The sequence below is a fragment of the Nerophis ophidion genome, unplaced genomic scaffold (genome assembly GCF_033978795.1).
Source record: "Nerophis ophidion isolate RoL-2023_Sa unplaced genomic scaffold, RoL_Noph_v1.0 HiC_scaffold_100, whole genome shotgun sequence".
Lineage (NCBI taxonomy): Eukaryota > Metazoa > Chordata > Actinopteri > Syngnathiformes > Syngnathidae > Nerophis > Nerophis ophidion.
This window is the reverse complement of record NW_026907022.1, coordinates 30,367-43,073: the sequence shown is the minus strand read 5'-3', so window position 1 is coordinate 43,073 and position 12,707 is coordinate 30,367. Positions and strand designations below refer to the sequence as shown.

At 37.8% G+C, this 12,707-nt stretch overlaps 1 protein-coding gene across 2 annotated transcripts; it reads left to right on the top strand.

The window, feature by feature from the left end:
• Positions 1-878: 878 nt before the first annotated feature.
• Positions 879-11,117, top strand: LOC133547431 (major histocompatibility complex class I-related gene protein-like). 2 transcript variants are annotated; one of them, XM_061893109.1, is made up of 8 exons: positions 879-1,038; positions 2,114-2,380; positions 2,542-2,820; positions 4,570-4,878; positions 4,961-5,065; positions 5,164-5,181; positions 7,395-7,474; positions 7,600-11,117. In XM_061893109.1, exons 1-7 carry the CDS (start codon positions 981-983, stop codon positions 7,436-7,438), a joined length of 1,080 nt encoding a protein of 359 aa, XP_061749093.1. In that variant the 5' UTR covers positions 879-980; the 3' UTR covers positions 7,439-7,474; positions 7,600-11,117. The 2 variants fall into 2 exon arrangements, with proteins under 2 accessions (XP_061749093.1, XP_061749094.1); XM_061893110.1 differs by lacking the exon at positions 7,600-11,117 and having other exon boundaries at positions 5,164-5,237; positions 7,395-7,582.
• The last annotated feature ends 1,590 nt before the right edge of the window (positions 11,118-12,707 follow it).

Genomic DNA, 12,707 nt, shown 5'->3' with positions numbered 1-12,707 from the left:
AGTGCAGATTGGATTTTAACCTATTTAAAACATGTCATCAAAACTCAAAAATTAATCTTAATCAGGAAAAATTACTAATCATGTTCCTTAAATTCTTTTTTTAATTTTTTCAAAATGATTCGAAGTAGTCAGTTTTTCTCTTCTTTTTTTCCATTGGATTTTGAATTTTAAAGAGTCGAAATTGAAGATAAACTATGTTTCAAAATTTAATTTTCTTTTTTTTTTCCCGTTTTCTCCTCTTTTAAACCGTTTAAGTAAGTGTTTTTTTTTCATCATTTATTCTCTACAAAAAACCTTCCGTAAAAGGAAAAAAAATGTACGACGGAATGACAGACAGAAATACCCATTTTTTTATATACATAGATTTATTTATTAAAGGTAAATTGAGCAGATTGGCTATTTCTGGCAATTTGTTTAAGTGTGTATCAAACTGGTAGCCCTTGGCATTAATCAGTACCCAAGAAGTAGCTCTTGGTTTCAAAAAGGTTGCTGACCCCTGACTTAGACGCTACAATATCACTTATGTAAAATGTTCATCTAGTTGTTGTGTATTGTTCCTATAAAGTTAGTGTGTGTATTATAATAAAGCTGCTTCAAGAAACATGACATCACCTCGGACACTTTTATTCTTGTAATGATGACATGACTTTTATGGAGTTAATATTCATGTGTTAGCTGCAGTGGAGGAACTGCCTTGCTGTCAAATATTTCTATCCTCCTCCAGGAAGTGATTTCAAGTCACGTGATTTCCCCGAAATCAGCCGTTAGCAAATGTGTGCGCAAAGCAAACCAGCTTACCTGGTGACAATGACGTGTACAATTCTCATTGGCTCAGGGGAGATTTGATATAAAATCTGGTTTCCGCCTTGGCGTCCATTTCATGTTTACTCGTCAAGCAAGTTGTCGTCGCCTTGCTTTTCTCTGAGGATTAAAACTAGAAACTTTGTTTTTTCTGGACTTCCGCACTTTTGTGACATTTAATGATGAACTTGCTTTGCTTCTTCCTCCTAGTTGTACAAACACACAGCGTGACGCCTGGTAAGTCCACTTTCTTTACAACTTTATACACCTCATTCCTACATGCTCAGTCCATACAAAATACTCTCTTTTATTTCTTCTCATTATTATTGACGCTCTTCTCTTCTCATCAGTCAATAGTTTGCATCTTCTTTTGTTGCTCAAACTTTGAACGAGTCAAACTTGTTCAAGTTGTCTCACTTTAACAGCAACATACATCCAACTTTTTACTTTAGCATTTCCGCAAACGTCGGTTTCACTTTTAAATAGGAAAATGACAATAATTAATCCAGGAAACAATCAGGAGTATCAGTTATAAGATGAGATGTAGATCAGAATTATTTAATGTACACAAAAATCACTTTATTGGTGGGAATTATTCTGAAATAATGGATATAATTGACCCCAAAGGGACAAGCGGTAGGAAATGGATGGATGGATTATTGTTTATTGTTTGTTTATTGAGGATCCCCATTAGCCGACGCACAAACGGCAAATAGGGATCCTCTTTTCAAAAGTTCAAAGTAAAATAATAATGCACACATTTATTTACAAATAAAAGAAAGGAAAAATAAAAATACAAAATAACAGTACACACGTCTAATTACAATAAAAGAGAAGAAAAAAACATGAAAGATGAACTCTTAAGTCTAAAAAGTGACTCAATATGATTCTTAAATGCTTTTTACCGGTAATAGTCCTAATATGTAAAAGAAGAGTATTATAATATTGTTGTTGTATTCCATTGCCAACATTCCATCAGGCGGTGCTATATTTCCATGCTTTGGCAGTGACATCACTAGTTGGAACTTCCCCTCACCTGGAAAAACAACTTTCACTTCTCTGCCGGCAATAATGTCATCTATTTATTTGACACTTGAAATAAGTGCAGTTGTTCATGTGTGTGGTCTTAAAGTGAGGTAGAAATGTGAGATGCATGACATCAAAGACACACGCTGTTATTGTCTCCTGGAACAGGAAGTGATTGTTTACTGGGAGAAGCAGCCGTGTTTGAAGTTGAAATGAAGACAGCATCATTTCAAATAGGAATTGTTCAACATGAAAGTCAAGAATCAAATGTTGTTTTGTCTTTCAGTGATTCACACGCTGCAGTATTTCCTAACCGCATGCTCTCAAGTTCCAAACTTCCCAGAGTATGTGAGTGTTGGTTATGTTGATGAAGTTGAGGTGAGTTACTATGACAGCAACATCAGGAAAGCAGAATCCAAACAGGACTGGATGAACAAAATCACAGCAGAGGATCCAAACTACTGGAAGATAGAAACAGAGTACAATCTTGTTAGAGAACATATCTACAAAGTCAACATTGAAAGACTTAGGAAGCATTTAAACCAAACTGGAGGTTTGTTTATGTTGAACTTTCTACTATTCTACTATATTTGATATTTTGGTAGTGTATTAAAAACACACATTACCTTGTCTCTGTCCATCCCATAATAAGCTGCAACCAAGACATGTTGTGTGTTAGTTTCACTCTGCTTTACAACACTTTGTGTCTCTCAGGTGTTCACACTTACCAGGTGATGACAGGATGTGAATGGAATGATGAGACTGATGAAGTTAAAGGTTGGCAGCAGCACAGTTATGATGGAGAAGATTTCATATCGTTGGACATGAAGACATGGACATGGACTGCAGCAAAACAACAAGCTTTCCCCTCCAAACTCAAGTGGGACCAGGACACACGTAGACTAGACTACAATAAGTATTATTACACTGAGCTATGTCCTTCTTACTTGAAGAAGTATGTGGAGTATGGGAAGAAGGTCCTAATGAGAACAGGTAGAAGCACACCTTGTACTTTCACCTTCTCACATGTTAGCACTCCCCCTATAGGAACATTACTCACATTACACTCTCTCTCTCTCTCCATACTCTTTTCTCTTCACCTCCTTTTCTCTCCATCTTGACCTCCATTCCCTCTTTCTTTACTACAATGTTCTCCCCTTTTCTCCATCTTTACCTTTATTCGCTCCTATTCTCTCCATCTTTACCTCCATTTCTCATTTTTCTGAATCTTTCCCTTCTTTCTCTTCTTTTCTCTCCATCTTTACCTTCATTTTCTCCTTCTTTGCCTTTATTCGCTCCATCCTTACCTTCATTCTCCTTTTCTCTCCATCTTTACCGTCATTCTCTCTTTTTCTCTCCATCTTTACCTGCATTCTGTCCTTTTCTCGCCATCTTTATATCCATTCTCTCCATCTTGACCTTCATTCTCACTTTCTGTCCTTTTCTTCCATCTTTCCCTTCATGCTCTCCATTTCTCTCCATATTTACCTCCAATCTCTCCTTTTCTATCCATCTTTACCTTTATTCACTCCTATTCTCCCCATCTTTACCTTTTTTCTCTCCGTTTTTCTCCATCTTTACATCCATTTCTCCTCCTCTCCTTCTTTTCATTCTCTCATTTTGTTTCCATCTTTACCTTCATTCTCCCCTTTTGTCTCCATCTTTACCTTCTCTCTCTCATTTTCTATCGGGTTTGACCTTCGTTCTCTCCTTTTCTTTCCATCTTCCTCCTTTTCTCCCCATTTTTACTTTTATTCTCAACTTTTCTCTCAATCTTTGTCAATTCTCTCCATCTTGACCTCCATTCCCTCCTTTTCTCTCCATCTTTACTTCCATTTTCTCCTTCTCTCTCCTTTACATTCATTCTCTCATTTTTTTCCATCTTTATCTTCTTTCTCCCATTGTGTCTCCATTTTTACCTTATTTCTCTCCTTTTCTATCTATTTTCCTCCTTTTCTCCCCATTTTTACTTTTATTCTCAACCTTTCTCTCAATCTTTGTCAATTCTCTTCATCTTTACCTTCTTTCTCTCCTTTTCTCTTTATCTTTAACTTCATTCTCGCCTTCTCTCTCCTTCTTTACCCCATTCTCTCAATGTCTCTCCATTTTTACTTTTATTCTCAACCTTTCTCTCAATCTTTATGACAATTCTCTCCATCTTCACCTGCTTTCTCTCATTTTCTCTTTATCTTTAACTTCATTCTCGCCTTATCTCTCCTTCACGTCCATTCTCTCAATTTCTCTCCATCTTTACCTCCATGTTCTTCTCTCCATTTTTGCCTCTACTCTCTCCTTTTCTATCCATTTTTACCTCCATTCTTTCCATTTATACCTTTATTCTCTCTTTTCTCTCCATCTTTAACTTCATTATTGCCTCTTCACCTCATCTTTACCTTCATTCTCTCCTTTTCTCTTCTTCTTCACCTTAATTTTCTCCTTCCCTCTCCTTCTTTACCTTCATTTGCTCCATCTGTACCTCCCTTATCTCTTGTTCTCCCCATCTTTACCTCCATTCTCTCCTTTTCTCTCCATCTTTACCTTCATGCTCACCTTTTCTCTTTCTTTTTACCTTAATTGTTTCCTTTTTTTTCTCCATCTTTACCTCCATTCTCTCCTTTTTTTTTGCCATCTTAACTTCATTTTCTCCTTTACCTTTTGTTCCATCCTTACCTTCATTTGTTACATCTTTACCTCCATCTTCTGTCCACGTCATCCTCCATTCCCACGTGACTTCCTGGGCAGAGCTTCCAAAGGTGTTCCTCCTCCAGAAGACACCATCCTCTCCGGTCACCTGCATGGCGACGGGTTTCTACCCCGACCGAGCCGACTTGTTTTGGAGGAAAGACGACGAGCAGATCTTCGAGGACGTGGAGCACGGAGAGCTGCTCCCCAACCACGACGGAACCTTCCAGTTGTCGGTGGAGCTGAAAGTGGAGGTGACGGCCGAGGTGGAGGGCAAGTACGAATGTGTGTTCCAGCTGTCTGGCGTGAAGGAGGACCTGGTCACCAAGCTGGAGAGAAGAAGCATCCTGAGCAACGCAAGCCATAAAGGTGAGAAAGACACATGTTGAATAGTGTCAATGGAAGCACCTGATGTGACTTGTCAAACAAATCAATCATACCATACCAACAGGCAACGTGAGCGTCACTGCCACGCTGGCGGTCCTCGCTGTGGTGCTCCTCCTGGTGGCCCCCATCATCATCATCTTCATCATCAAGCGTCGCCCAAGCAGACAAGGTGAGGGACACAAATGTTTCCTCTTTCAGGAAGACGCCAACAAGTCTCTGCCGGCATTCATCAGATGTGAATTTCACCTGCTTTCTCTTTCATTTCAGCCCAATACCATGAAGCTGGTAAGTAAAACATCTTCTCTTTCTTGGAAACCAGAACAATAAACAAAGCACACTTTGTAAGTTTACCCCCACAAAGACGATCATTTATGACTGATTCATCTTTGTTATACACCTTTTATGTCAGCTATATTCAATATAATATTGACTTTCTGTTACATTCTGGATTGTTGGTATCTTTGTAAGGGTCAACTTGCAAACTTGCTGTTTGAAGGTGTGATGTAGACACCTGTTACAAGTTTAGCAGGGAAATAAAAGCTTCCCTCCATCAGGAGTAGCTTGATACTGGTGTAAGCCCACACAATAGAAAGTATCACAGCCAACTTTTGATGAGTGCTCATGATCATGAACATCAAGGGCCTGATCTATTAAAGGTTTGTGTGTATTAAAACATGTGCAAACCTCATCTACTTAACTCCTGCCCAGAGTCTCTGAAATGAGCAAAATAGAGAGCGCAATCCATTTAGCGTGTCTGTCTTCATGTACAGTCCTGGTCAAAAGTTTACATACACTTGTAAAGAACATCATGTCATGGCTGACTTCAGTTTCCAATCATTTCTACAACTACTATGTGTTTGTGATGTAGTGATTGGAGCACATACTTGTTGCTCACTAAAAACTTTCATGGAGTTTGCTTCTTTTATGAATTTATTATGGGTCTACTGTACATGTGAGCAAATGTGCTGGGTCAAAAGTGTACATACAGCAATGTTAATATTTGCTTACATGTCCTTTGGCAAGTTTCACTGCAATAAGGCGCTTTTGGTCGCCATCCACAAGCTTCTGCTTGAATTTTTGACCACTTCTCTTGACAAAATTGGGGCAGTTCTGACATGGACTTGTTTCTTGTGCATTGTCCACACGTTTAAGTCAGGACTTTGGGAAGGCCATTCTAAAACCTTCATTCTAACACGATTTAGCCATTCCTTGACCACTTTTGACGTGTGTTTGGGGTCATTGTCCTGTTGGAACACCCAACTCCGCCCAAGACCCAACCTCCTGGCTGATGATTTAAGGTTGTTCGGAAAAAATTGGAGGTAATCCTCCTTTTTTCATTGTCCCATTTACTCTCTGTAAAGCACCAGTTCCATTTACAGCAAAACAGGCCCAGAGCATAATACTTCCACCATTATGCTTGACGGTTGGCATGGTGTTCCTGGGATTAAAGGACTCACCTTTTCTCCTCCAAACATATTGCTGGGTATTGTGGCCAAACAGCTCAATTTTTGTTAAATCTGACCACAGAACTTTCCTCCAGAAAGCCTTATCTTTGTCCATGCCATGTCAGGTGAAACAAAAAGTGAGCTGTTTGGCCACAATACCCAGCAATATGTTTGGAGGAGAAAAGGTGAGTCCTTGAATCCCAGGAACACCATCCTTACCGTCAAGCATGGTGGTGGTAGTATTATGCTCTGGGCCTGTTTTGCAGCCAATACAACTGGTGCTTTAAATGGGACAATGAAAAAGGAAGATTAGCTCCAAATTCTTCTGGACAAGCTAACATCATCAGCCTGGAGGTTGGGTCTTGGACGCAGTTGGGTGTTCCAACAGGACAATGACCCCAAACACACCTCAAAAGTGGTAAAGGAATGGTTAGAATTAAGGTTTTAGAATGGCCTTCCCAAAGTCCAGACTTAAATGTGTGGATAATGCTGAAGAAACAAGTCCATGTCAGAAAAACAACTAATATAGCTTAACTGCACCAATTTTGTCAAGAGGCGTGAAAAACCAAAAGCGCCTTATTGCAGTGAAACTTGCCAAAGGACATGTAAGCAAATATTAACATTGCTGTATGTACACTTTTGACCCAGCACATTTGCTCACATGTACAGTAGACCCATAATAAATTCATAAAAGAAGCAAACTTCATGAATGTTTTTAGTGAGCAACAAGTATGTGCTCCAATCACTACATCACAAATAAATAAGAGTTGTAGAAATGATTGGGAACTGAAGTCAGCCATGACATGATGTTCTTTACAGGTGTATGTAAACTTTTGACCTGACTAAGACACTGGAGGGCTGCTTGCACATGAGCCTTGAAGCCAAGCTGAACCTGTTTGGAGACTTAGTCTTAGACTAGTCAGGAAGTAGAAGAGCAGAATTCCCAGCTGCAAAGATGTGATATGAGTGAAGATGGACTTCCTTCACCAGAGTGAGGTGTGGGCTTAGCATGAGCAGCGTAAGCAGCTCACGGTGCGTTTTGTGCTCCGCCAGCTGGTGACGGTGGTAACCAGCTCTCAGAGAGACGTGAAGGCTGAAGGCTGAAGGCTGAAGGCTGAGTGACACACAGCACAGTGAGGACTTTGCTTTTTCACGCACCTCCAAATGTTCTTCTGACTTTGTGTGAAGATGATGTTCACTCTGCTAACATCTGCACCTGCTTTTGTTGGGAATGTGCTGAGTCATCTTCTTCCTCCAGGATGCTTTGTGCACTGGAACAGAGAGATGTCTCCATCGCTGAGGGACCTCATCACACTTGGACTTTTCTTTCACATCTGCACTAATTGCTCCTCATCTTACACCATGTCTTCTTTGGCTGTTTGTGGCTGACAAAACACCTTCAATCTGCATTTGTCAACAATATTTTGTCAGATGTTGATCTTTGTGTCCATGTAGTTGTGATGTCATCATTTGGGGCTCATGTGTCATCACATTGACAAGGATTTCTTCTTTCCTTTTCAAACCAATAGACAGCTGCTTATCAGTGAATATCACCTTGTGTCACATCTCATCATTATTTTTAACAATATTTTGCAACATTAGTACCATTTTTAACTACTTCCGTATGCTAATATTAATTGTTTTTGATGTAACATTTAAGAATGTTGATTATGAGAACTGCTGTCCAGTTGTTTTATCTTCTTTTCTGATGACATTAGTCTCATTTGCAATGCAGTTGCACTTCCAAGACCATTAGATGGCAGCACTGTATAACTATTTATGCTATGTTGTCAAACTAGAAAGTAGCTTTTTTTCAGGAAATTAACTTTTTAGGTTGCGCCCTACAAAGTGTCAATACTGTAAGAATAGTTATTACACAAAATTGTAAAATTCGAACTATAATCTTAGTTGTTTCCTTTACCAAATTCCAAGGTGTTGGAATCGCCATGTAAAATCCTTCATGTAAATAGTAGCCTGTCTTTGGCACATCCTGTGTAAATTAGCAATAAGCTAGCGCATTTTGGAAGAGTGTCGCAGTACTTTATGTTTGCGCTGTTTTTTTATCAAGCACTGTGTTGTTGTTGAAAATGGCAACGTGACTTTTAGGGAGTTTGGCTGAGTCCGGCCTGAGTGCTGCTTGAGTGATTGTTTACCTGAGCCCGTGTTTAGTCTGAAAGCAGACATGACGTCACATGCAACAAAGGTATCCAACTTGATTTTACATAATTGATAGTACTGAGGGAATCGGGTCATCACCTACAAAAGTACTGAATTGGGTAGCCAACCCTACCAGTTAGTGTGACGGAGGGGGACAGTGACACAAACTTTTTATGACAAAGCGTTGCAAAATATTTATATTTTTTGAAACAATTTGCTGTTTTTTCCGTTCCTTTTTGCATAATCATATTTTTTCTTGATTGCCAAACATGCCGAGGATGTCATTTGGGAAGTAAACAAGGTAGGCCGTTCATATACTCTTGATATTCAGTGTTTTATGTGTACAATGTTTCATGTACATTCTGGGGGTTTTATTCAGTCAAAACTTGTCAAATACAATTTCTGTTTTGGAGGTGCTTTGTCATTACACTCATGATAACACTTCCCCCTTGCAGTCATGCAAAACAAGTATTAAATGATCTTAAGCCTTTACCATGTCGGAAAAGTGACAATTTGAAATATTTTGTCAATTGTCAACAGAAAGAATGAATGACAGAGCTCTTTATTAAAACACAATATTTAATGGAAATGACTGCAAATTTAAGAGAGTAAAATAACACAATTCACCTGTTCTTCTGTTGATGCTAGTAGTGGAATGGTATACACATCTGCTGTGTGTGACAGTGGGTGTGGGTACGATTCCCGGTCAGGATGGGAAGGTAAACTTTGATCTGAATCATCATGATTGTTGTGCTGTGGCGACCTCTCATGGGAAAAAATGAAAGACATTTACTGATTTAATTCTGTTAATTGTGTTATTCTGCACTCCAACATTAATTATTTGGTCATGTTTTTATTACGGTGTGATCTTATTACTCTGAGACGTGTGTAATGAAATACAGGTTTCAGTCAAATAGTAAAACATGTTTTTCACAATGTCAGGTTCAAACATCGATGACATTTATTAAACAAGACAAGAAGCAAGGAAATAAATAGAGACGGAATTCAATTTTGCTCGGTTTGAGGAGAAACATGTCGACCTGTAACCTCTTACAGTGTCACCCACGCGCTCACGGAAAAATGTTCACGTCTCCTCTTTTATTTGGATATTCCCTGTTTACATAACAGCAGCTGTTTCTAAAGGAATGGGGGTATGTAAACAGCCATTGTTTTCGGTCACATTAACACAAAAGAAAAAGATACCTCAGGCTTGTACTGGTCCTGGATCGAGCTTGGGCAAGTCTTGGATCACAATAGCTAACCCTTCCCGTCTCTTCCCATCGTACACAGTGGTATTTTCCAAGCCTTTGGATTATTGCAACAAAGACAGCTTCCGTCTGTTCACTGGGAACTCAGAGAACGGAAAGTTTTTTTGATAATTTACATACAATATTTCTGACACACATAAATAAAGAAGGCAAAAACAAGCAAACAAACAGAAAAATCACCATGCCAGTAGAGATGAAGACAATCTGCCAACAAAATGTCTCCTACTTATTTTTTCAGAGAGTTGTCAAGCCTGCGTGTGATGATGTGGCCTGCCAGTTAAAAAGTTTGCCCAAGTTATTCTAGTCACTTATGCACAGATGAGATGTGTCAGTAACAAAATATTACTTTGCATCACTTTTTGGCAACCAACAATTCATTGATTGAATTAATACATCCAAACACTTTATTGATATGTATGATGTGCATGAACAAAGAACAAGTGATGTTGTATGTAGCTTATAAACAAGGAAGAGCTTTGTAACACATCAACAAGTCCTTTAAAATCTCATTAATGTCACAGAATTGGACAAATCTTTGACTTTTCCAACCTAGCAAAGGCTTTAGATCATGCTACTTTTGTTGAACAAATGTTTTGCAGGTACAATAGTCAAGATAAACCTGCTTTCAAATCAACTTTAAAGATACCTTATCTTTTATACTTTATGTTTGAGTGGACTAAATGTACTGTCATTTTAGCTGACTAAAATGTTGTGTGATGTGGTTGACTTAAACTAAATCGATTTAGATTTAGCAGAGAGAAACTATTGTTTGTCACCTTGAGACTCTCACTGAAACCTAATAATCAGGTGATAAATCTGGTAGTAATAATGGACTCAGACTTGAACTTTAACAGCCGCATGAAGTCGATAACATCAGCAGCTTTTACCAGCTGAAACACTTTGTCAACATCAGAGGAATAATGTCTGAATCAGACTTGGAGAGACTAAGTCTTTGTCTCCAGCAGTTTGGACTACTGTAATGCTCTTTTCACTTGGCTCTTTAAACCAGCTGTAAAGCAACTGCAGTACACCCAGAATGCTGCTGCTCAAGTCCTGACTAGAACTAGGAAATATGATCATATCAGTCCATATCAGTCCTGGCTTCCTGTAGCTACTCAGCTTTCCTTGTGTACAAGTCCTTTCATGGTCTTGTGCCAAAGTACATCTCTGACATGTTAGCTCTGAGAACCTTGTTTTATGAGGATTCTTCTTCTTGTATTTTGAAGTATTTTCCATGGTTACTTCCATTTTATTGTTGCCTTCTTGTCATTTTCTGTACAGCACTTTGAATTGTGCTCTATAAATAAACTGGCCTTCCCTAATTGTTTTCAGAATAAAACACTTATTTCCAGCTTCAGAGGCACTGCTCATTTCTAGATCTAGAGATGTTGATTTGAGATATCTTCATTCAAGATGTCTTATCAAGTCAAATGTTTGACTAGTTGTTCAATGGATAGGTTGGGCTTCAGTTGAAGAAAAACAGCTGATGAGGAAGTTGGGCTGCAAACTTGACACACCTGTTGTGCTTGCCAGGTCACGTGATTTCCCAGAAAAGCCACTCAAGCATTTACCTGAGGTGGCCACTAGGGGTGCTCTCTAGCTAAGGTGACCAGAGTGGTGTCTAGAGAGAGTGTGGACAAGCAAACAACAGACGCCATGTTGGGGACCAACTGAATCATTTGATGTTAGTTTTCCTAATAATAACTCTAATTATTATTGTACTTCAGCTCATAAACTTGCAATCAAGTATATTTTTAGGACAATTTTGCATCCAGACTTGATGCACTCGGCCGCTACGTTCATGCAGTGTTTAGTCAGAGGAGACACGGACATCAGCGTGGATCTACAGGAGCTTTAGTTTTCAATTCGCCACAGAGTGAATTCCCGTCCTTCAACAATCGCTATTTCTTTGGAAACAAAGTAAATCATATATACAAATAAATATATATATTATATGTAGCCTATTATTTAAACACTACTGACAAGTGATGCACCCAAAATGTGGTGGTCTTTGCTCACCAAAAGCGGATGTTGTGGTGAGCAAACAAATATCCACGGCACACACGAATGACGTAGCTCGCCCAAAGCTGATGAGCAAGTCACATTCAGGTCGCATTACGTTGAGACAGAAGTTCCACTTAAAAAAATGACATTCCAATTTGAATCAGGACTACTTCCTGATGTGGCCTCAATCTGATGCCAAAAGATCAGATTTGAAGGACTTTGGAGAGTTTGGACTGTCAAAAAAAATCAGATCTTTGTCACTTGAGGGCAAAAAGTAATTAATATTAAATACATGTTTAGTGTATGAATATTAAATACATGTTTAGTGTATGAATATTAAATACATGTTTAGTGTATTAATATTAAATACACTTTTAGTGTATAAATATTGAATACACGTTTAGTGTAACAATATTAAATACATGTTTAGTGTATTAATATTAAATACATGTTTAGTGTATTAATATTAAATACATGTTTAGTTTATTAAAATTAAATACATGTTTTTGTATTACTATTAAATACATATTAAGTGTAAGAATAATAACTACATGTTTATTGAATGAATATTAAATACATGTTTAGTGTATAAATATTAAATACATGTTTAGTGTATTAATATTAAATATGTGTTTGGTTTATTAAAATTAAATACACGTTTTTGTATTAATATTAAATACATGTTTTGTGTATTAGTATTAAATATATGTTTAGTTTATTAAAATTAAATACATTTTTTTGTATTAATATTAAATACATGTTTAGTGTATTAAAAACATGTTTAGTGTATAAATGTTAAATACATGTTTAGTGTATGAATGTTAAATACATGTTTAGTGTATTAATATTAAATACATATTAAGTGTAAGAATAATAACTACATGTTTATTGAATGAATATTAAATACATGTTTAGTGTATGAATATTAAATACATTT